Raw genomic sequence first — 24,697 nt, forward strand, 5'->3', positions numbered from 1 at the left:
TACCGCTACAAATTTGTCACGACTTAAAAAGTACAAAAATACAATTGCATCTCTGAAGGGTATTTTATACCTACCAAGATCATCCAAGCACTGAAGACCAGACAGCTCTTTAGCCTTCAGAAAAATAATGCACAAGGCAGAAATGGGATTGAGAAAATTTTGCCAATATATCTAAGCGCGTATTCGGAGTCTCCCAGCATTTCCAGTACAATTACCAAGATGTATGTATTCATCAGCCCAGCTCTGGTACGAATGCTGACAGCACAGTGTTAGGGTATTAGCAACGTGTGCAAGATCCAATACTAGCACAAATTTAGTAGTTTAATAATCTGGAGGAGCTATCTTCCTGGAATTTTAATCTCATACCAAGAAAAAAACCAAGGCTCTTAGCTATTAATCTACTCACATATTTAGGGCAATCCACCTCTACTGATTAAAAAAGTGAGACAACAAATGCACGGTAAGTCTTTCCCTTTTCTTCCAAAGCAGCAGGCTGTGCGGCTGGGCTGTATTTGCTGGGCCAGCCTAGGTGTCCATTAAAAAAACCCAAAAAGCACTAAAAAAAAAATGGTCAAACCCATCCTAACTTCAACCCCGTTCACTGGGACATCCCTAACTGGTACCGCGGCAGAGATGCACAGCCCAGTGCTGCCTGGGCAGGTTTGCACCGGACCCCGTGATGGGATCACCACAAGTCATCGATGCCCACGCTATCCCCTCTCCCGAAAAAGGGGAGTTGAAGGTGACCTCCAGCTGGAGCCGCTGAACGATTCGGCTCTGCCAGCAGCTCTCAGCGAGCGGCGGCAGCAGTGCCGTCTTCTACGTTGCAGAGAAAGCCTAGGAGACGCTAAAGAAGGTTACAGCTTTTGCTTTAATGGCTGGGGCTTGGTTTGGCTGCTCCTCGCACTGAGCAGAAGACACAAACCAGTCCCTGCTTTGTACCGAAGCACAGCTCCCCCCGACCCCTTAAGAGAAAAAAAAAAAATTAAAAATTAAGAATAAATCGGTGTTTCCCCATATTGTTTAGCTGAGGATCGTTTAACGCAGGAGCTGGGAGATGGAGGAGTCTGGCGCTGTGCGTCGCTCGCCTCTTCGGAGAGGATCCGACCAGCGGCACGTCCCCGGGGCGGGGGTTCCCTGCAGCACCGACAACAGCACAGCCCGGACAGGCCACCGGTGCTTGCGAGGGGTGACGGGCAGCCAGCCCCAGAGCTCGCAGGACACGACCTAGCCCGGTGGCCGCTTCAGTACATGGCCTCGTTGTCTCCCACCGCGGTGAAGGGGACGCCGTAGGTGCTCTTCTTGCTCCGCTTGCTCTTCTTGCTCCAGACCAGCAGCGTGCTGGCGCTCTTGCTGTTCATCAGGCTCTTTCGGCTGTTCTCCTTGTTGCTCTTCAGCATCCCGCTGCCCGAGGACATCGCTGCTGACTTCTTGTCTGCCTGTTTGGGAAGGGGAGCGGAGAGGGGCGTGAAGCCAGGGCAGCACCCGAGCTGCAAATACGGTGCCTGGCTTCAGCCCTGCACCTCCATCTTGGGAGCAGGACACTGGGGAACCTCTGCCCACCTGCTTCGGTGCCTGGTTTGAGGCTAACAGTGAAAGAGCAAAGCTTTCCATCCCTGGAAATCCTCCTTCACATTAGCTAAGCCAGCTGCCATGCTGGAGACAGCGCAGAGCCTCGTTTAAGCAGACCACAGCCCATCTCTCCCCCTAAGACCTGCGGTTTCCCACCTGAGGCTTTGGGACGTGACTTACGGCTTTGGGTCCCTCTGAGCCCTGCAGGGTTATCACAGTGATCTCCACTCCCTCCTCCCCAGTGCTCTTCAGCAGCTGCACCACCTCGGCGTGCTTGGACCACTTGCAGTCCTTGCCGTTCACCGAGATGATGTAGTCTCCCTCCTTCAGCCCGGCTTCCTGCAGGGGAAGAAAGGAGGTGTACATGTCTGAGGTCATGACTGCTGCTGCACAAAGCCTGCTTGGTTTCCACCCCACAGGTCCCAATCCTGTGGAGACACGGGGCCAGCGGGAGGGTTGGAGTCCACCCTCCACCTACAGCACAAGACAGTCGATGCCTTCATTATCCTCAAGATTTTACATCTTCTTTGCTGTGTGCATGCAGAAGTGGGATGCTCTACAGCCTAAGGACCTCTTTCGCAGCTGCCGGTGATGGCCACGCTTGACACCCAGCATGCTCTAAACTCCCAGACCTGTGACTTTTTGCAACCTTGCAAAAAGGTTGCAAAAAGTGCAAAAAGTGCATGCATCTCTGACTCTTCAATAAAGGTTAAATGCTGCAGGTCTCCAGAAAAAAAATATAAAAAACATTGCCTGCAAGCCTTGATCCCTGAGAAAATAGAGCAGGCTCAGCAAGGTTCTTTGTACACCCTCCATCCATCAAGGCATCAACAAGGGTCTTGACATGATTGAAGGAAAGCACGTGCCAGCTCGGGGCTGGGGGGACAGCATCAGAGCTAGAAGCAACCCAGCCAGGACATGCTGGACCAGCTGCAATGGAGGTTTAGAAACTTGTCCACACAGGGACACCCGCATTTCGGTGTCTATCTGCAGGCCAATCCCACCCTAGCTGAGTGGAATGGATGTTAGTAGCCCAGCGGACACAACTGTGGTCCAGATATGGACTATGTATGGTTGTTAAGAAGATTTTCATCTCCCAAAAAGGGCTGTGATTCTGCTGCTAAGGAGGGTGTTGTTACAGAGGTGCTGGGCTCTGGATGGCAGGGTTGATGCTGAACAGTGTTGAGGGAGGGGGGAGACCTTTTGGGTGTCCCACCAGGATGCTCCAGCAAGCTTCTGCTGGAAAACAAAGTTGCCCCTGATACATCAGAAAGCCCATACGCTGAGACAACTCGCATTTCAGACTTGCCATCTTGTTCCATGCACCGTCACATCCCAAAATGAGGGAGAAGGGAGCTGGGTGCTTGCCAAAGAGAGGCTGCCAGCAGTTAAAAACCAAGCTAACCTCCATATTTTTTCCTTAGCTGCCTCCTAAAAAAAAAATAAAACCTTAATTCTTTCATGACACCCATCTGCAAGCCCCGGGCTGAGATCTGGCAGGGATGTCTCCACCTGAGCACACCAATGCAGTTACCAACTGAGTGTTAAGACCTAAAACCAGCTGGTACCCCCCGAGGCAGCCCCTGACACCTCATTTCCAGCAGCCCCACGGGGACAGCAAGACCCTGGGGTACTCACGGCAGCGCAGCCCCCTGGGATGACACCAGCAATGAGGACGGGGGAGTCTCCTCGCAGTGTGAACCCAAAACCATTCTCTCCTCTCATCAGGTGGACTCTCCGCGCTGGGTACCACTTGTTTTTGGCCGAGAAAACCGAAAGAGGCCCCTGGGGTAAAGCAGAAACACGGAAAATTGCCTTGCAAAACACCCACTGATGGGGAGGAGGCAGAGCAAGAAAGCCTGTCTTTTACATTTCTTTAAGGATGTGATTTTGAGCCTGCCTGGTGTTTTACCCTGCCTGCAGGCCCAAAAATGCAGATTTATGCACTATAAAGCTAGAGGTGCTTAAAAGCCCATGTCAGACTTATGAGCAGCAGTCTCGTGCAGGTTGGGAAGGACCTCAGGAGGCCTCTGGTCCCAACCATCTGCCCAGAGCTTAGGTCTGGACATCCTCCTGGCACTGCCCTGCTCCTGCAAGGCAGGAGGAGGAGGTCTCAGCACAGTCAGCGAGCTGGCATCACTTTCAACGCTATAATCCTGGAGCAAACGAAACAGAAAGCTCCGGTGGGCAGAGCTGGCTACTTAATTCCCCCCTTCAGGAAAAAAACCCCATTACCCAAGGAGGGAGGATGGGGGTTGAGGTTTTTCACTGCTGCCTGGCTCTGGGGGACGCAGCCCGGCTGGGGTGGTCCAGCAGTAGGGTGCGAGGCGGTGGGACAGGTCACCTCTTCAGGGTCAGTTCCCCTCCAGATCTTCAGATCTTTCCTATTTTCCTGTCTTTTTCTTACATTTCTATTTCCGCAGGAGCAGGATATACCTGCCTGCCCTGGGGCTGTTTAAAAGCAGAGATGCCCAACCTCTCCCTGGGGTGCTATACAGCCCTTGGGGTGCCTGGGGGATGTGGCACAGCCGAGTCCTACAGCACCCCCAAAGCTCAGCCCTGCTCCCCGGGACCCTGTAAGCCTAAAGAGGGTAGGGATAAAGGTCCAGTGAGATTCTCCTGGTGCCTCCCAGCTGGCACCATCCTGCTCTGCTCCCCCAAAAAGCTTCCTCTAAAGGGTCCCTTCAGTCCTTCTCAGGTAAAGCCCACCCGAAATGCCTGTGCCCGCTCCCCCATGCACCGGAGGAGCTTCGCGACCCATTTAGGTCTTGCAGAGGCAGATCTGTGCCCTCCCACCCCTCTTCCCGCACGGGTCCCTGCCTGCAAGGAGGCAGCTCATCCTCCTTGGAAACCCGCCCGGGAGTGCAGCGGCTGCACCGGGAGAGGGAGAGGAGGCTGTGGGGAGGAAGGAAACCAGGCAAGCAGAGCATGCAAGGGAGGAGGAGGAGATGTCTGCTCCCTTGGGGCAACCTCCATCCCGTAGCTGTACGTACCAGCCTGTGGAAGAGGTCGGTCACCTTCACCTGGGAGAAGTTGGGGGATTTTATCTCTGGTTTCTGGTGCGTTTTGGCTAGTGGTAGGGAGAGAAAAGCACATATGCCGGGGTCAGGTAGTTGCAGCAGCTGCTGCCTCTACATTGTGCTCCCCGGGAAGGGATGGTGCGACCCATAAGAGCTGGGACCTGCTCAGGCAGCTGCCAGCCACGCAGCCTGGAGCCCCCACTCCCACCCGTGATGCTCCACCGCCGTGCAGGGAGCTCTGGTCCACAGCGACACGCCGCAAACTCACACCATGAAGTTTGCCCACCCCATGTAACCTGCCACAAATCACCTCCATAGCTGCACCCCAAAAAACCACTTACGGTGAATGTCTGGGGCATCTCCTGTTTCGAAGAAGTCCTCCTCGTGGTCGATTTCCGAGTATTTGCTCAGCGAGCGTTTGTGGGCGAAGGAGAGGACCTCCTGGAGGATATCCATCTTCCGCAGGATCTTGCACAAGCCATGGATCCTCATGGCTTCTTCGTGCTTCATGATGGCTTTCTTCAGATGAGCTTTGCCTGCAAGGGAGCAGAGAGATCGCAGCCCGAGCGGAGCGGAGCAGCCCTGCCGCCACCGCCGTTCCCTCTCCGCTTGCTCGGCTGCCCACGGATGACAGCAGCCTCCGCGGCTGTGTCACCCAACGTGACTCAGGGACAGCCCAGTCACGTTTGCAGCCTGCCAGGCGTTCAACGTGCGCTAAATGGAGTAGGTCCCAGCCGTCAGCTCGAGCCCCCGATGTAGGGCTGGGAAGGGACCTTGAAGGGTGACCTACTTCACTCCCCTGGCGCCGGCAGCAGAGCTGGCAGATGTTCCCGAAAACCATCGGCGAAGGAGCCGCCACCACATTGCACCGCCCCCGAAGTCCCTCCTAACGCTTAACCTCAATCTCCTCCGCAAATTAACTTCTCTCCATCGCCTTGTGTCCCCCGGGAGGGGGACATGGAGGACAACTGAGCCCCATCCTCCTGGTGACAGCCTTTTAGCTTCGGGAAGATGCAATGCATCTCCCTCTTTTCTAGGCTAAGCAAAGCCTTCTCCCTGCCCTGCAGGTCCTGCTTTCCACCCTCTTCAGCATCTGCTCTCGCTTTGCTCCTCTCAACTTGCCTTCAATGTATTTCCACCCTCGTGAAAATGGAGCGGCCGAAAAATGGCCAGAAGAGACGAAATCACGATGACCCATCATAGGTATCAATGCAAACATCTCCCTTCCAAGAGACCGCAACCAAGACACCCGTATCCAACGCTAAACTACCGAAAAAGCTATATATATACACACACACACGTATCATAGAAACACGTGTGCCTGTAGCATTTCCAGTTTTAGGACACACGGTGGCAACATAACCCAGGGAGATGGTTGGAGTTTGCTCCAGATTTATGAGGACCATAGCTAGTGGCCTGAAGACCTCTGCTTTCCCCCATGAGAAGTTGCAATCGAGGAAATATATTGAGGCTGGACGGAAACTAGAGAAAAAGAGACTCTCCAAAATAATTGTATCGAATGCAATCAGTCATATTTTATCAAAGCACCCACAGCCAGCCCCATCCATGGGCAAGAAAACAACTATGTTTTATTGAATATCATCAACTGCTATTTTCAAGAGATCACTGGGAACAGACGTTGAGCACGGAAGTCATGCAAGCTTTTAGCTCCACTCTATTGAAGATGGTTGAATATACCATGTCTGATAAAACATAACGTTTTAGACTAAGAGACAAGGGAAGGGGGAAAAAAATATCCTTTCAAGGAGATGGTTTTAATGCTGCAAGTTTCTTCCCTTCCTGTAAGCCAAACCCAGAGCTGAGGCTGGCGTCCGCACGTTCATTTTTCACCGGCGGATGTTGAACGGAGCCCGTTCCCCCCAGGAAAGGCAGGCAGAGCTGGAAGCTGGGTTGATGCAAATCGGGAAGCCAGATGACGGCAGCTGAGGGTGTCGGGGTGGTGTTACCACAACGCTCTGGTTTTGGGGTTCATTTAAGGAGTCTCCACCTCCCATCCCCAGCAGTGAAATCTGGCCGAGCAGCCAGGGAGGACTTTGCTGGGGCCGGTGACATGACAAACTCATTCCTGGTGGGACCGGTCTCCTTTCACCCATGTGCAATGAGGGGAAAGAGCATCAGGAGGCAGCTTGTGGGGGAGGCAAACAGGAGACGACACCCCAAAATCAGGGCGCTGAGCTTGCTCTCGTTGCAGTGTTGCTGGGGAGCGGCTGCCAAAACACGACTTCAGCTGAATAAGCAACGCTCTGTTTTTCCCCTGAAGCTGAAAATCTGCATGGGAGGAAGCTCTCGTCTCCCAACCCTTTTGAAACAGCTAAAAAAGCCACCCCCTGGCATCTGCTGTGTCTTCTTATCATCAAGCCAAGTCAGCGGCAAGCCCAAGCCAAGCAGCTTCCAGGATCTTTGTGTCCCTACGGATTTCTCCATGCTGCGTTGGGTGATGTTACCTGGCTCAGGACACCTCGGTACCCGAGGTTTTACTGTCGAACTCGGCTGAACAGGTCAGTGCAAGCACCATGAGTTGGTCCTCAACGCCCTAACAGGGAACCGTGACACCTTCCTGCCTTCCCAGGAAAGGCTCTTTTCAAAGAGAGCCCCAAAAAATGTGTCTTTGCATGGAGAGACCTCTCCAACAACTCATCACATGCCTTTGTGGAGACTGCCTACACAGGTAGGGTTACGATGGGGCTCGCTGCGCATGCATCGAGGTTTTATCGCAAGAACTGGGGGCTTTGACCCCATGGATGCACTTACCCAGCTTCCTCCTCTCCTCGGGGTCCTGCAGCAGGATGCGGAGCGATGGTCCCTCTGGCATGGTGACATGGAACTGGATAAAAGCCTTCTCCTGCTCTGGAAGTTCCGCGTCAGATGCCGCTGTGTGAAAAAATTGCATGGGGATGGGCTTAGAGAGAAGTCAGGGTGCTGCTCGGCCACCCAGGCCCCCGTGGCGGTGGGGACAAGGGATCCAGGAAGGCACATCCATGTTCACGTGGCCCTGATAACTTCAGCAGCAGCTTCCTCTCACCCAACCACAGCCCGCAACAACCACCAAGACATCACTGACGGGGAGAGCGATGAGTTATCACATTCGAGGCTGCACCAGGCTTTGAAGCTAAGTGCAGGATTTGTCCTATACACAGCACAAGTATCCGCTTCTTTTACCTCCTTTCCTCTGGTCTGGAAGCAGGATTGGAAATAAAGGGTTTTCCCCACCTGGAGGTTAGTGCCACGGAGCCAAGTCAGACAACAACTAAAGCACAAGAGCGGGGCAGATTAAAGTGTAATTTGGGAGCTGAGCCCTCCTTGCTGTGCCTGGGACCCTTGCATGGGCAGAGAGTTTGCAGTGCAACCAAGGGAGCCCTCTGACAGAGAAACCGAGATGGATAGAGCTTGCAGAGATGCTCCAAGCACCGCGCTAGGCTCTGTAGTCATGATTTTTACACCGTTATTTCCAGCCAAAGCTGTTCCTAATCCCCTTTGGTTCATAGGGAACTCTGGGTTGGATGGCAGCCTCCCCGCCTGGGCGCAGGGTGTGATAGAAAGCCGCCCAAAGGGCTCCAGGGAGCCTTGTGGACTTGCTGGTCTGAACGTCAGGAGATCTCAAAGCCTGGTGAGCACTCCCAGCATAGGCACCCAGCGGGCTGGGAACCGGCAGCTCCAGGGCTGGCTCTCCCCATGCCAACCCTCTCTGTGCCAGCATTCCTGGGGGATTAAACTGCATGTGTTTATTGCCAGCTGGTTACGGGAGCAAAAGATTTATTATTCTGAACAAGGGGGTCAGGGAGAAGCAGGGAGCGGGCACGTGAGATCTCAACAGCATGCTCTGGATGGGAAAAAAAAAAAAAAAATCCTCAAACACCCAAATTAGGCATCTCCTGCAAATTTGCACTTCCCTCAGCACCTAAGGTTATTAGGCCAGGCAAACAGCCTCAAAATTTTAGGGGAAAGGTTTGCCCTGTCCCTTGTAACCCCATGCAAACCCAGCCCCATCACCGTCCTCTGCCGTTTCTGTCTTTAAGCCGCTCCAGCCCCACAGTACTCCACTCTTTCCCGTCTCTGCCTCAGCAGCTCTCCTTGCTCAGTCCTGCTTCTGCAACACCCACGCAGCACAGGCTCAGCAGCAAGATTTTGGGCAGGCTCCGAAGCGGGGGAGGATGCTGGGACAGTCTGGCAAGCATTGCCGTCACCGGCACGGCACTGCTTTCGGCAGCCATCCCCCAAGAAGTCCCCCAGCCTGTCCTCAGGCACCCCACCAAGTGATGGGTCAGCACCACAGGTCACAGCGTGCATCGGCTGCCCGCCCCCAGATTCCCTGCCTGACCCGAAATTGCTTGCACGGGTGTCGGTGATGGCGCGGATGGAGATCACGGGTCGCATCCTACGTCCACGCTCCAGCTGGCTCCACGGAGCCACATCAGCCCGGCTCCAGCACAGCCACGCATACCCTGCTGCCAGCACCCCACCACCCTGGGATTCCCAGGGCAGCCAGCCACGAGGCTGGCAATTAAATTTGAGGGTTTTTTGGTTTTATTTTTATTTTTTGAAACCCCAAGCTGGCCCACCACGTGGACCAGGTTGCCTCTGGAGGATGCCTGGCCGAGGACACCGGCACACGTGTGGTCAGCAGGCAGCTGACCCCTCCCATTTACCCACCCAGCCCCAAAGGGGACAGCAGGTGACATCCCTACAGCACCTTTTTGCTCGCCTTCTTAGAAGGACTTTGCAAGCACTGTGCAAACCAGAAACATGGGGGAAATCTGCCCTGTGCATGAGTCGCTGAGTCAATAAGCGAGATCAACAGCTCAGAGCACCCCAAAAACTTTAGGTTTTGTACCCATCTACCCCGTGCATATCTCCCTTCACCTCTTTTTCTGCAATCCCTCCCAAACACCAGGCTACCACGTGGAGCCAGCACTTGGCTGAGCAGGCAGCTGCCTCCAAGCTGTAACACTCACCGGGGCAGTCGCAGAGAGCAATGGCAGCGAAGTAGTGGGAGAGGGCTTTGAAATGCTCCGACTTGACGTGGACCATGGTGGTCCAAGAGAAGGGAACGTAATCCTTCACGTGGGCCTGGGTCATCGTCTGGTGCACCAGCGAGTAGACGTCTTCCACCTGTGGAGCGTCAAGAGACAAGCTGCTAAGCCATGGGTTGAGATGTAGGACATCCATCATGAGACAGTGACAGCAGGCTGTCATCTCCTGGGGGGTTATGCCGACCACAGCAGGAGACTCTCCAGCGGTGAGAGCCCCACCAAGTCCTCTCCTCCCCAAGGCACTCACCCTTGCTGCCTCCTGGGCAAGCTGCAGCCGGGTAAGGAAGTCGTGCTGGGCACGCAGCAAGGTCATCTTTTCAAAGACGCACTCCTGGACCTGGGCGACCATCAGCCGCACCAGCATGTTCAAGGAGGCAGCGCTCATATCCAGGCTGGGAGCATTGGAAAAGTTTTCCTTCAAGTAGTTAAAGGCACCTGCACGAGGGAGAAGCTCCTGGTAGCAGCCAGGCTTGCAAGCAGGGGGGTCAGGCTTTCAGAGCAGGAAGGTTTCCCCACTAGCGGTGTAGAAGAGCCTCCAACCCAGCTCAAACCTCAAACATCTCACCATAACCAGCAATGATATCCCAGGGAAAAAGGCCCAGGGGTCCCTCCTTTGCTACCTAACCCATCCTTGTGCCCACAGCTTTCTTCTCCAATGCCCTGGGGGATCACAGTCCTAGCGTCCCTTTTTTCTCAGCTGCTCGCAGATGGATCAGCATCTCTCCTCGCCCCAGCTGGGACATCCCTACTGCTGTGTGGCAAGAGAGAGGCGTTTGGGTGGCTGTTGGGTCATGTCAGCTCCTCTTCATAACCCACAGAAGCAGCGTGGTGCCAACTTGTGCTTGGTTTATGGTCCCTTGGAGATGCCCTGTCCCCATCCCTCTTTGCACAACTGCTCCCTTCCCTTCTTGCACTCATGAGGATTATTCCCACCTTGTGGAAATACTGCCTGCATGCTCCTGGGGAGCTGGGGAAGGAGGGAAACCCACGTACCGGCTGCCTTCTGAAAGGCATCGATGGCCTGGTTGAGCCCCGGCAGGGATGCGCGGTCCTGCCGCGCTCCGATCTGGGTGTGCAGGGCTCCGATGTTGAAGAGCACGCTGCCCTTCTCGAAGGCCAGCGCTCGCTGGTGGGATGGGACCCCCGTCAAGGAGTCGTACCTGGGGAAGGGAAGAGTCAACGGCTGCCCATCCCCAGCTCCTTGCCCATGGATGCAGGAGGAGCCTGGGGGGTTTTCAGCACTCTGCGTGGGCTCGCAGCCACCATGGGTCATCCCCGCGGGGCACGCACTTTCCCCTGCCTCCCCTACAACCCACCCAGGGCAACAGCAAGCCTGGAGCAAGGGAAAAACCCAGCCCCCCACATGTGCCAGCCTGAGCTTTTCTGCTGAGGCAGTGATCCCATCGTGGAGGCTTGGTCCTGACTCCCTCCCCACTTGTGATGCCCCAGGGGGGATGGGGAAAGCTGCACCAACCAGTGGAAGAAGACACCCAGGCTTTTGGTGGGAGGGAAGAAACGGCTGTCGAGGAAGTAGAGCTGGTTGTAATACTCCATCAAGAGCTCGAGCCCAGCTTCGTTGCGGCTCGGGGTGCGCATCGCCTGCAGGGACAGGAGAGAAGGCACGTGGGTGGGAAGAGAGGGGGAAAATGGGAAGAAAACATCAGATTTATGGAGCTGCACATGCTGGCCAGACCGGGGGGAGAAGTGCCACCCAAGTTATTAGATCAATAGGATGAGATCAATTAAGATTAGATCAATAGCGGACAAGAGGCTGCGCAGCAGCGGGAGGCAGCCCTCCCGGCACAGGTTCAGTTGCGGGAAAACTCAAGGAGGCACCAATTCGGTGCTGGGACACCCAAATCCAGAGCCAGCAGCCTGGGAGCCGCGCTGATGGCAACACTTGCCTAAACCAAGCTGGGATTATTATTTTTTTTTAAGAGAGAAAGTAATGCAAAGTCTGCTGAAATAAATGCCAGGGAAGAAATAGGATTTTTTGCTCTTAATAAAAAAGCCCTTGAACTTTTGACCTGACTCAGGGAGCAGAGTCAGAGCTCTCCTAATGCCTAGTTTTAACCACGGGGCTTTTCCCAGCTTCTGGATTTGCAGGGCTCCTCTCCCACAGCCTGAAGAGGAGGATCAGGCCCTTCACAAGGACTTGAGCAAGGCTCTTTCCGTTCTCCCAGATCAAAGCTTCACAGTAAGGCAAAACTTGAAGCTACTTATGAGACCTGTTTCAGAGGAGAGGAGAAAATTCACCTTTACATTTCCTCTTCTCCAAGCGGTAGCTGGAGAGAGAGCAGTTGTTTAGCCTTGCCGGGGTGAACTAATATTCATAAACCAGTAGTGGGTTGCATTATAACTCTTATTGCTGTTCAGTTCTAGGTTAGCAGGGCGTTAAAGGACAGGGAACGAAAACAATTACTGAATGGTCTGTAATATTTTGTAACGTAGGAACCGAAGCCAAGGTGCTCTAGCGTGGGAATCCTGCACCCCAAGACACAAGGATAAGGGTGCAGTTTGGAGAGAGGATGAGGGGACCCCCGGAGCAAAATGTGGCACCTCCAACGAGCGTTTCTGGACAAGCCAAAGCAAGATTTTGCAACTCAAGGGACACCGACCTGCCGCAGCTCCATGAACTCTTTGATTTCTTTTTCAAACAAGACACTCTCCTCTCCATAGTGTTCACTGATGAAATCCTGGGTGGGAAAACAAGAGAAAAGAAAACCCCGAGTCACCCTTGGAAACAGATATTCAAGAGTTAAAGGGTGATTTTGGGCGATTCTGTATAGGCAATTTGCAAGCTCTCTCTGCAAGGAAACTTGTGCCAGGGAAAGCCATCTCCTCCCCTGCCTGGCTCTTGCTCTCCAGCATCTCCAGACCCTCACCTCCCACTTTCCCATGTTTTAAGTCCAGTTCCTCCCATAAACTTATTTTTTTGCAACCGTTGCAAAACAGAAAATGTGTTGCAGCTGCTGCTGCATCTCCTCTACAGCGCCCAACCGTACCCATGTGCTGAAATATCCCTCAAAGTGCGTGGCTACTCCCCTCCATCGTCTTGCATCGCATCGAGCGTGCAAAACCCCGATGCTCACCTTCAGCGGCACCAGCAAATCCAGCTCCTTCGTCTCCTTCAGGCCCAAAGGGATCATGGGGACGCTGATGGACTCGCTGGAAGAAGACAGCAACCTATTTGGTGGTTGGTTTAAAAGCCTCGGAGAGACCCTGTGTGCCCTGGGCTTGTGCTGCTCCTCTTAAAAGTAAAGCTAGAAGAGGACCCAACTCCGCACAGCAGAAGGATGCTCGTCCCAGCGTGATGTCGGGAACGGCAGCGCAAGAGGAGGGGTGGACGGAAAATAACCTGAAACCATCACCCTTATTCCTCCAGCTTCTGCTTTTCTCTCCATAAGAAGTATAATAGCAACAAAATAGATTCCAGTAACGAAGCGGCTTTAATTACCAGCCCTTGGGTGTGATGCGAGCACAGGTCATGGATTCACCTACTCCTATGTGCTAATCTGGGCTTCGGTGCTGATAAGGACTTGCTCGGGCTGCAGGGCTGTTCCTGATATTGAAATTTTCTACCTCTGTTAAAAGCAGTTGTCTAATAATAGCCCTTATCGCAGAGCCCGTTTGATATCGTAAGACACTGAAGATGACGACGGCTCTGGGAACACCCAGTCGGGGAGTGGTTTGTGTTTGAACGTTAAAACATGGCAGTTGCGCTGCAGGGTGAGAGCCAGGAAGGACCATCTTTTGGGGGATTTAGTAGCTATTTTGATTTTCTTCTGTCAAGAAGTAAAGAAATGGTCTGTATAAGCAGCAGAACCTGGAGCGTGCAGAAAATTACAGCCCTGCAAAGAACCCCAAAGCTGGCCCCATCGTCCGGCTCCTGTATACAGAGATGGGGGTTGGGAACCCATAGTGGCACCTGCAGCTCACATCGGCTCCGCAAATGCTTTCCCTGATACCCATCTGTCCCCCGGGGATGTCCTCAACCCTGGCACCGAGCCACGTTACCGCATCCCCGGACCCTTGGCCTCCCAGGGGACTGGTTTAAAGAGATGAGAAAGGTTCAAGAGAGTGAGAAAGGGGAAGCGGGTAGGGCAGGATCAAGCCCTCGCCAGCCCAGGTTTGCACAACAGCCCCCTCTCGTTACCTCCAGAAACGGCTGATAACTCGTTAGCACATCACTCATTAGTCCAGGGAGGAAAAGAGACAAAGAAAGTTGCGAAAACCTGGGGAGCAGGGCAGGGAGGTCGCACCCACATTTTTATCAGTTCATACTGAATAAACAGCTTCAAGAGCTATAATTAGTGCAGAAAAGCCATTATCGTTACTTCCCTAACGAGACTTCCACTTGAATCCAATGCCTGGAGCAAACAAAGGGGCTTTTGTTTGGCCTGGGAAGGGTTTTGGGGTTGCTGCTGCTGCTGTTTTTTTTGTTTTTTTTTTTAAATCAGGGCAAACAAGTGGCGGGTTGGAAAAGCCGAACATCCCTGATAGGGAAGAACTTGGGGAGGATGCACGCAACACGGGAGATCCCTAGCACAGAAGAAGGACCAACATCCAGGATTATATTCAGAGACTGCAACAGACCCTCTGAGTGCAGCAAACACCCAAGGGTGGTGGAGATATGGAGTCCCTCGGCTTTCTCCCCACAGGAGACCCCACGACCCTAACACAGTCCTGCACCCAGATCATCCTGGTCCTACATTTAATATTATTGCAGCAACCTGCAGGATGGAGTCACTGATGCTCTCCTGGTCTTTGCACCTCTCTCTGCCCCCAGCAGCACAGCAACCCTCCCCTGAGGAGGAACATGCGCTGGGAAAAGCATGGGGATGGACATAGAATCGTGGAATCATAGAATAGTTTGGGTTGAAAGGGACCTTTTAAAGGTCATCTAGTCCAACCCCCCTGCAATGCACAGGGACATCTTCAACCAGATCATAGAATCGTTTAGGTTGGAAAAGACCTTTAAGATCATCAAGTCCAACCGTTAACCCAGCACTGCCAAGGCCACCACTAAACCATGTCCCTAAGCACCACATCTACCTGGCTTTTAAATCCCTCCAGGGATGGAGACTCAACCCCTGCCCTGGGCAGCCTGGGCCAGGGCCTGACAATGCCTTTGGTGAAGAAATTTTTCCTAATATCCAACCTAAACTTCCCCTGGCGCAGCTTGAGGCCGTTCCCTCTCATCCTATCATTTGTTACTGGGGAGAAGAGACCGACCCCCCCCCCCCGGCTCCAGCCTCCTTTCAGGCCGTTGCAGAGAGCGATGAGGGCTCCCCTCAGCCTCCTCTTCTCCAGGCTGAGCCCCCCCAGCTCCCCCAGCCGCTCCTCATACGACTTGTGCTCTCAGGTTGCTCACAGCCCCGTCCAACCTGACCTTGAGTGTTTCCAGGGATGGGGCATCTCCCACCTCTCTGGGCAACCTGGGCCAGTGTCTCACCACCCTCAGCGTAAAACATTTCTTCCTCCTATCTCGTCTGACTCTCCCCTCTTTGAGTTGAAAACCATCACCCCTTGTCCTATCAGTCCAGGCCCTACTAAAAAGCCTGTCCCCATCTTCCTTACCAGCCCCCTTTAAGCACTGACAGGCCACAAGAAGGTCTCCCCGCAGCCTTCTCTTCTCCAGGCTGCACAACCCCAACTCTCCCAGCCTTTCTCCAGAGCAGAGGGGTTCCAGCCCTCGGACCATTTCCGTGGCCTCCCCTGGCCCCGCTCCAACAGCTCCATGTCTGTCTGGTGCTGGGGACCCCCGAGCTGGAGGCAGGGCTGCAGGGGGGTCTCAGGACATGGGAGCAGAGGGGCAGAATCCCCTCCCTCGCCCCGCTGCCCACGCTGCTCTGGACGCGGCCCAGGAGACGCTTGGCTTTCTGGGCTGCGAGCGCACACTGCCTGCTCATGTCCAGCTTTTCATCCCCCAGTGCCCCCTGTCCTTCTCCGCAGGGCTGCTCTCAATCCCTCCATCCCCCAGTCTGTGCTGATACCGGGGATTGCCCCGACCCAGGTGCAGGACCTTGCCCTTGCCCTTGTTGAACCCCATGAGGTTCACACGGACACACTTCTCCAGCCTGTCCAGGTCCCTCTGGATGGCATCCCGTCCCTCAGGCGTGTCAACCGCACCGCTCAGTTTGGTGTCATCAAACTCCATCCACCCATCTGTCTTGGGAAGGGAAGGAGCGGCAGTGGCTCCCACATAGCATCGCCGGTCTGTTCTGCCTCAGGGATTTCTGCTTTTCTCACCCAGCAAAACGGTGCTGCCGAGCCGCCCCAGCACGTTAGTTTGCTGCTGGTGAGCGTGCTAGGATTACCGCTCAGGTGAGTCAAGCCCGAGGTGGCTGGGTAAGTGTTTCAAAGCAAGAGAGCGTTTCAATTAACAAAAGGTCTAACCTCGGAAAGAGAGAAAAATAACCTAATACCCTCGATGGGAAAATAAATCAGCAAGTAATCTGCTCTGTGAACAACCAGAACAGGAGGTTGGACACCTGAGCAGCCGTGCTTTTAATTTCTTCTGCTAAATACCCTATTTCACTTGCTGGAAAAAAAACACGGTCTAGTGGGATGCTCAGGAAAGGGGGCCGATGCAAGCGGAGGTGGCTGTTTCTGACGTACCCAGCCTGCTTTGGGGCACTGGTGTCAAAAGGATGCACCATCCAGCCCCAAATGCCTCCTAAGTATCTCCTAGGAAAAGCTGTTGAGTTTGCTCTCCTTGCAGCTCTATAGATGAAACATGGATGTTCCCGGGATGAAAAACTGTATCCAGCAAATCTGGTCCATGCCCAAGTCCCCCCTAATTCTCCAGCCACCACCTCGTGGTCCCTGCCAGAGGGCCAAACCCTGCGCAGAGCAGGGAGGCAGAGCAACGGGTACAGGCAGGAGGCTGCCTCGCTCCCAGAAAAAGCAAAAGTGAAATAATAATAATAAAAATAAAATCCCAACTGAGCAAGCTGCTTTTCCCACACCACAGGCGCTGCCTGCCTGGCGTACCTGTCGTTCTGGTACACGTCCACACTGCTGTTCAGCTCCTCCAGCTCCTCCTTCAGCAGCTGCAGGTTGGAGTTCACGTAGCTCAGCTCCAGGGCGACCGTCTCTTTGACCTTGTGGTTACTGGTGGCCCTGCAAGACAACACCGCGTGGATCAAACCTCCTGCATTTCATCAGCGCCTTTATTTATCAACGCTTGGTCGCATTGATAGAGATTAAGTTATCCAGCGGTGCAACACCACGTGCATCCATCCAAACCTTCCCGCAGAACCGTGCCTCTTGCTCTGCCCGTGATTATAGAATCATCAAATGGTTTGGGTTGGAAGGGACCTTCAAAGGTCATCTCATCCATCCCCCCTGCAATGAACAGGGACATCTTCAAGCAGATCAGGTTGCTCAGAGCCCTGTCCAAGCTGGCTTTGAATGTTTCCAGGGATGGGGCATCTCCCACCTCTCTGGGCAACCTGGGCCCTTTCAAATCCCCCCAGGGATGGGGACTCAGCCCCTGCCCTGGGCAGCCTGGGCCAGGCCCTGACAGCCCTTTTGCGGAAGAAGTTTTTCCCAATACCCAACCCAAACCTGCCCTGGCGCAGCTTGAGGCCGTTCCCTCTCGTCCCATCGCTTGTTCCTGGGGAGAAGAGACCGACCCCCCCGGCTCCAGCCTCCTTTCAGGCCGTTGCAGAGAGCGATGAGGGCTCCCCTCAGCCTCCTCTTCTCCAGGCTGAGCCCCCCCAGCTCCCCCAGCCGCTCCTCATACGACTTGTGCTCTCAGGTTGCTCACAGCCCCGTCCAACCTGACCTTGAGTGTTTCCAGGGATGGGGCATCTCCCACCTCTCTGGGCAACCTGGGCCAGTGCCTCACCACCCTCAGCATCAAAAATTTCTTGCTTAGATCTAGTCTGAATCTACCCTCTTTTAGTTTAAAACCATTACTCCTTGTCCTATCGCTACAGGCCCTGCTAAAACATCGCTCCCTGTCTTCCTTACCAGCCCCCTTCAAGTATTGAAAGGCCACAAGAAGGTCTCCCCGCAGCCTTCTCTTCTCCAGGCTGCACAACCCCAACTCTCCCAGCCTTTTGGGACCGGGGAAGCCAGAGCATCCAGACCACTGTGCCGTGCAGGTTGAGGCCAGGCAAAACTCATTACAGTGTTGCACCCTGCTCAGATGAACCTGCTGTTTCTTCCCCAGAGCAACCTTCCCCTTGCCTATCCATGCTCCCACCTCCAGTGCAGTTTCAGATTTGGCTATGAGCCCACACCAAACAAAAGTGCTTTATGGTTGGGTTTGAGGAGGAAAAACTTGGTTTTGGGTGCAAACAAGCCTTCTGCAAGAGAAGAGGCTTGCTGTGCTCGCCCATTAGCAGAGCCAGACCCTGCCCTCCCTTCCCTGCTTGTGCACGTCAGGAGATGTAAACACCAAGGATTGATTTCAGCTGCCTACTCCCAGCAAGACAAGCTCCCAGGCTGATAACAACCTTCTTATCGGCTCCAAAGGAAAGCGAGGAGAGATAACCCAGAGCTGGCAGCGTGCAGTCCAGTTGTCAGCTGAAAGGGGCTCTGGCTGCTCGCGCGAAATCACGCCGGGCTCCAGGAAAAACAACACGTGCAGGAGCTCTGCTCAGCCAGGGCACCGCCTTCCCCCAGCTTTTGCAGAGCGCGTTGCCTTCGACTTGTGTTTTTTGTGGATATCGGCCTTCAGGAGCCTTGCCCTGACCCGGCTCAGGGCAGTAGAAGGAGCTATGCTGTTTTTCTTTTAAGATGCTGCTCCTTTAGTGTCTCCTCCCCTGACACCCCTTTGCTGGGATTTCCCAAGACCAACACATTTTTTTTTTTTTTATTCTAAACAAAGCAAAACCACAGCAGGTCCACAGATCTCCACGACCATTTAAACATCCTTCAGTGTTTCTGCAATTCCCCATACAGTATCAGCACAGTAATCATCCTCATTCCACATAAACCAGTATTTAGTTGCTGTTTTAGTCCTCCACGCATCGCAACACCTCCAGGACACAGGTGCATCACTGCTGTCACTACAATTTTCTTCCAATATGAATTAGAGAGTTTCCCCTTCTCGGTCCTAGCTGGCGAGAATATGTTTTTTTTTTTTTTTTTCATTTCTTATATTACCAATAGCTGGTTTGTACAGATTTGCAACCCAGCGACACCAGGATAACATTTGCATATACACAATATATTTCTGAGCCGTGCTTTCACCCCTGCTCTGCAGCAGAAAGGACATATCACCCTGCAACGCCTGATTTTGGATGCACGTGCAAGTTCTTCAAGGATTTGTCATCAGGTTAAGGTTTTAAAGTCCAATGTCACTGTGGGGCACTGCAGCTTGCACTCTGCAAGTGCCACATTCAGCAATTAGGAGCACAGTATCTCTCAGAGAGGTAATTTAGGCGAGCACTTGATGATTTCCGTGAGCAAACCTGCACCGAGGCACTTTGTGCTCCCTGTCCAGGGCAAGCGCTGATCTCCATATGAGCACGCAGAGCCTACGTGTCTCCATCAGCCTCCTCAGTGAAGTTATCAACTGTTTGCTTAGCTAACACCAAAGACTGCTGATTTTTTTTTTTTTTTAATTTCTTTTTAAGAAACTGGTTTATTGGCGGCACCTTTATCTCCCCAATTGCTTCGCTCAGCTCTAGTATTTGAACAAGAAAGGAAAAGGTTTCCACTGCCTCTGCCCATTTATTTATCCAGCAAACAAACCCTCTTAGCACCACTGAGCGAACACCACGTGCGTTTTTTCCAACACACCATTCATGGCAACCTCTCCAGGAAAGAGGACTGATAGGCTGAACAGAACAGTTCAGGAGACTCATTTTTTTAAATTATTTAAGTTTGCCTCTGAAAAACAAACAAACAAAGAAACCAGCAAGTTAAGCTGCAAACTCTGCTCCAAGCTGGACAACCTACAGCTTTTTCTATTTGCGTTTAGCACTGGCCTAGAGAGATGCAAAGGAAGTTTCTCTGTGCAACTCACGTCTATAATTTTTAAGCTATAACCTTTAGATTTACAACATAATCCTCCCCTCAGCCTTTAATTTCAGGCACAAATTTGATTTCCCCCCCGCCAGATTTCCCATGTTTCAGAAGCTCTGAGCACCGTAGCACCCAGAAACCCACATTATTACTCAGCTGCAAAGTGGACTTGTGGGAGGGAGGAAAAGTGGCAGCTCCCAAAGGACATTCAGATTGCTGATCCAGCAAAAAAAACCCCCAAAAAGCAAACAAAAAAAACCAAAAAAAAAAAGAGCCCCATCAGTGCATTTCCCTGGCCGAGTAATTAAGATGTGTTTTGCATCACATTTTTGCTCGCTCCCCTGCACGCGGCTCCAATTCCCGCTGTTTGTACCAAAACCCCGGCCAGGCACGTTTCTGCTGAGCCAGCACATTTTCTCCCCTTTTTTTTTTTTTTAATAATAAAGGGGAGTCGCACGGAGCAGCACACGTTGGGATTCCATGGCCTTTTTTTAATTAGATGAGGCATGGCAGCCTGGTTGAAGCAGCAGGGTATGGGGGCTGTAACCTCACCTCCCCGGGGAAGCCCTGCTGTCCTCGCCCACCGGTAAAATACCGCTTCTTCCTATAGTTCGGTGGAGCAACTATTACTCCCTTCTTCCAGGTGCAACAGGCACACATCACCGATGTTAAATCATTCAAGTTCAGAAGTGAAAAGTCAATCTTATTTTATTGAGGGGAAAAAACCCCAACCAACTGGCAAAATATGCCAAAAAAAGCTATTTTAGGGCAGCCTTATGGTATTTTTTTTTATATTAACAGACCTGCTCACCCTGCACATGTGCTCCAATATCCTACAGGACCATGACATACAGACAAGAGCTGCAAAAAAGGTCATCTTCAGGTTAAAAAAAGATAAGATAGCTGCAAAAAATCATGCAATTGCATCATGAACACTCTACATCAGTAGTAGCAATGCGCTGGCTCTGCTTGTGCTGGACCGGCTGCAATCTGAAAGCCGTGCGAAGGTACCAACTTTTGCACCATCCATAAATGCATCCTCCAACAGGGTGAAGAGCCACCGCGCTGTGCCCATCTGCAAAGACATACCTGAATTTTCACATTCTGCTCTGGTGGAAGCAACAGGATGGGGATTTTTGGAACTAAAGCTGGATTTGACCCACTTGCTGGGGCTATCAGGCAGGAGATCCTGCACTCCAAGCTCAATCCCAGTTCAACATTTATTCCCATTATTCCATTTGCTCACACCCTGCTTTGTACCAGGTTTCCAGGACATTAAAATGATAATTTTTCATTAAAACGCATAGCATTAGCAATCCACCGAACGGAGGGCAGGCATTTCTAGGATGAATGCTGCAAAGTCAAGGGAAGACTGAGCAAACCCCAGCCAGAGCCATGGGAGCGCCAGCATCGGTTGCCTCCGAGACATCAAGACCATGTTCCCACCCCCAGCCAAACCCCTGGGCCAAAGGGATGCTCTGGGGATCAGGACTCACCTGAAGAGGTTTTCTGCTCCCGCTCGCATCCTCATCTCCTTGTTGATCTGCTGGTTAATCCGTGCCCGGCGATGCTGCAGTTTGCTGCGCTGGGTCTGAGCGAAGGGGTCGCAGCCCTGCTGAGAGAGAGGGGCAGGGTCTCACCAAAAAAAACCCACCATTTTGAGATTAAAAATGGCATTTTCAGAGCCCGGCATTGCACTTGAAATACAAGTTTATTATCTAATACCACATGTTGCTTACAGTAATTTATTTTCTAAGCAATTCAGAAAAGGCTTCCCAAATACAACCATGAAGGGATACAGGAACTAAGCATCTCCTTTCCAGGGTCTCGCCATCCGGACACAAAAACAAGACCCAGCGGGCTGCAGATGAGTTCATTATAACCCTCGAGCTTGGGAACAGATGTGACCCTATGTCTATAAGTGCTCCCATCTCCTGCCAGCTATAGGGGACGGAGAGCAGGCAGCAAGTCAAGAGTTCATGGGGGTGGAGAAATGAGTTGCACAAAGCAGTAAATTAAATCCATCCCTGCCTCCTTCTTTGGCTTCGGCTCCGACTTTCTGCAGACAGGGAAACATGTTTAATCTCAGACTTCAGGAAATAACAGACAGCAATATCCCTCCGTCTCGTGGGGGCAAGAGGTTATTATGGGATGCCCCAGGCAGAGAGGTTGCCATGAGGAGGGTCTCCGAATCCAGGGCCACAAAAGCTCTGTCCAAGCAGAGGTGATTTCCATTGTGCGAGGAGAGGTTCAGATAGATGAAATGAGCCACTAAAAGACCCCTGGATAAAAGAAAAAAAAACCTGTTTGGGGAAGCACAAGACGGGGCAGTTTAAGAGGATGAAAACCTCCAAGCCTGCTTTTCACACACCAGCGCAAAGCGCAGGCAGATCCCCCCAAGAACATATTAAGATCCACTGTAGCACTAAAAGAAATTCCTCAAAGCCACTATTTCACCCTCTTGCTTCCCTTAGAAAACCTCCGTTTGCTGCGCACATCAATCTCCCCCTGCTCCCCACCGCTCTACATCCACCACTGCTAGTGGACCCCTTCCCTCCACATCAAGAAGGGGTTTTGCTACCCAAGAGGCTCTACAGAACTCCAGCAGTGCCCACTCTTGTCCTGTCCCAAACACTTTCTCAGCTCATTTCTTCCATGTAGAGACCTCGGTGGGCTTCACCAGGTTTCAACTCATCCTCCAGGACGGGTTGCAACAGTCTCAGATCCAACAAGCCAGGGCAACGCTTGCTTACCTCTCCCTAAGACACTGTAGGTCCCAGTGGGAAAACTTACTTCTAACAAATTACTGATTTTTCTGGGGAAGTAGAAAAGGGAAAAAAAATAAATCTTTGCTCAAAAAAAAGTATGAGACTAGCTTTGATTAGTAAGCAGGGAATGGAAAATTTTGCATTTTCATGGACTTCAGCTTTCTGAGAATTTATTTAGTCCACTGAGTGGTGCGCCCTTTGAAAAGGGTCCGGGATTAACATTGGCATTTTCATTTAAGTGAAAGATTTGAGCTCCTAATTGGTACATTTGAGACTGTGGAATCAGAGTCACTCCATCTGGTCCATAAATCCGCAAGCTTAGTGCTTTACAGTAATCCATGAATTCGTTGAAATTACTGAAGGAATAAACTGGAAGCAGGAGGCCCCATTTATTCTGGAAAAGCAATTAAGTGGGACTTTAAGGAAAACACCTCAACAGCTGCACAAATCTTAAGTCAGGAGCACATACAGGAAAGGCTGATCCAGAAGTGTAGCTTCTGGATTTGCCCTGGGGAACCCCCCCCCATCCTGCACACACCATTAGCTCCCCAGGGGAAAATCCAGAAATTGGAAGAAAAAAAGGAAAAGGATGAGTAATCCCACACCACGGAGACCAACAAGGGACCATGCCAGGTTTTGTCCAGCAAGAAGGAACTGGGTCATCGCTGAACGTGGCCCTTAAAAAAAACAACCCCACAAACCCAACCATGCAGGCACTACTCAAATCTGAGCACCCAGAGGCTCCCAAAGCAAAGACGACAGCACCAAACTCTTGTCTAGAAAGTAGCTGCTCACGCAGACGTAGTTCAAGACATTGCACAAGTATTTCTTTTATTAATTAAAGGCTGATTACAAACATTGTGCCTTCAATGATGCTTCCTCATGCAGTGCAAGACATTAACCTATATATGGAAGTTAAAGCTTAAGGGAGGGAAAAGGAGCCATAAGGAGAAGGTGGCGCTCATTAAAATTTCAACAGGTTTACAGATGAGAGCTGTGTGCACTTGTCAGCTCCAGAGACGTGCAAGCCAAAAGTGTCTGCAAATATATTAAAATACACACAAGTGAGCAGGATTCAGGCCCCCCATCTCTGCCTTCAGAGCCATAAAAACCCATCCAAAACTCAACAGCTCTGGCAGCAAATGCTGGGGGTGGAAAGCACCTCTATTCTGCCTCCAGCTCTTCCTACAGGAGCGTTCATCACCTTTGAGACCTCCGCCCTTCTTGCAAAGGTTTGCTTGAAAGCAGTCGGAGGTTTGTAAGATTTTTTTCGGGGCAAAGACAAGCAAAGACTACCTGAATACATGGGCAGGAGGCCAGAAGAACTGCAGGTGAGAGACGATGGAAGAGGCACAAGTGGAAGGACTATCCAAAACCACAGAGGTCCACAAATGCCTCCTTGTCTGGAGACGAGGCAAAAAGAAACTAATTAAGAAAAGAAGCGAGATGCAGACTGGCATGAGAAGACACTAGGATGGCTCTACAAGATGTTCAAAACCAGCACTAAAACCTCTTCACTGCAAAAGCAATTAAGGAGTTTAGCGAATTGACTTGGCAGCTCCCCACTTCTCCCATGCCCAGCTTGAGACAACACCAAGGGGCAAAATTCCAGTGGCTACGATGTCAAACCTGATGACCAAGACTCCCCTCAAGCACGCAAACAAGGCAGCACTGATGATCATTAATCACTTTAGCTTTCCACAAGGGCGCAAAGGAGCTGCCCTCCAGGAACACTTGCAAGCCCTGCTGCAGCTGAGGACCAAACATGGTTCAACAACATCCAGGACATCACAGCATTTGGATTTGCTTAGCCTTGGAGAGGGAGGTGCTGAGCTCTTCTCCCTAGGATCCTGTGATAGGACTTGTGGGAATGGTTCAAAGCTGCACCAGGGGAGGTGTGGACTGGACATTAGGAAGCATTTCTTTACGGAAAGGGTGGTCAAACACTGGAACAGGCATCCTAGAGGGGTGGTCGATGCCCCAAGCCTGTCAGTGTTTAAGAGGCATTTGGACAATGCCCTTAACACGCTTTAACTTTTGGTCAGCACTGAATTGGTCAGGCAGTTGGACTAGGTGATCATTGTAGGTCCCTTCCAACTGAAATAGTCTATTCTAGTCTCCCTCTGAGAGACACTAAGCCATTTGTAGAGCTGCAAAGCTTTTTTTTTTTTTTGCCCCCATCTGAACACTGGGTGTCTTTTCAATCTGATTTAGTGAGATAATTATCAATTCCCATGCAGGCTCCTAAGCCAACAGCAAAAAGGTACCGGCAAGTCAGGTATTGGAGCACCTGATGTAACAC

At 52.1% G+C, this 24,697-nt stretch overlaps 1 protein-coding gene across 1 annotated transcript in view; it reads right to left on the reverse strand.

Annotated features, from left to right (window-relative positions):
* Nucleotides 1-1,244: 1,244 nt before the first annotated feature.
* RHPN1 (rhophilin Rho GTPase binding protein 1) overlaps nt 1,245-24,697 on the reverse strand; it is a gene marked incomplete at both ends in the record, with an annotated part of 29,810 nt that continues 6,357 nt past the window's right edge. Inside the window, 14 exons of the mRNA XM_082315668.1 lie at nt 1,245-1,439; nt 1,753-1,911; nt 3,211-3,357; nt 4,566-4,642; nt 4,934-5,128; nt 7,365-7,484; nt 9,566-9,722; nt 9,891-10,078; nt 10,637-10,803; nt 11,118-11,242; nt 12,262-12,339; nt 12,736-12,811; nt 16,640-16,768; nt 21,124-21,242. Coding sequence (XP_082171794.1) covers nt 1,245-1,439; nt 1,753-1,911; nt 3,211-3,357; nt 4,566-4,642; nt 4,934-5,128; nt 7,365-7,484; nt 9,566-9,722; nt 9,891-10,078; nt 10,637-10,803; nt 11,118-11,242; nt 12,262-12,339; nt 12,736-12,811; nt 16,640-16,768; nt 21,124-21,242 — 1,932 coding nt within the window. The remainder of the gene's footprint in view (nt 1,440-1,752; nt 1,912-3,210; nt 3,358-4,565; nt 4,643-4,933; nt 5,129-7,364; nt 7,485-9,565; nt 9,723-9,890; nt 10,079-10,636; nt 10,804-11,117; nt 11,243-12,261; nt 12,340-12,735; nt 12,812-16,639; nt 16,769-21,123; nt 21,243-24,697) is intronic.

This window comes from Platalea leucorodia, assembly GCF_965183815.1.
Source record: "Platalea leucorodia genome assembly, chromosome: 1".
Classification (NCBI taxonomy): domain Eukaryota; kingdom Metazoa; phylum Chordata; class Aves; order Pelecaniformes; family Threskiornithidae; genus Platalea; species Platalea leucorodia.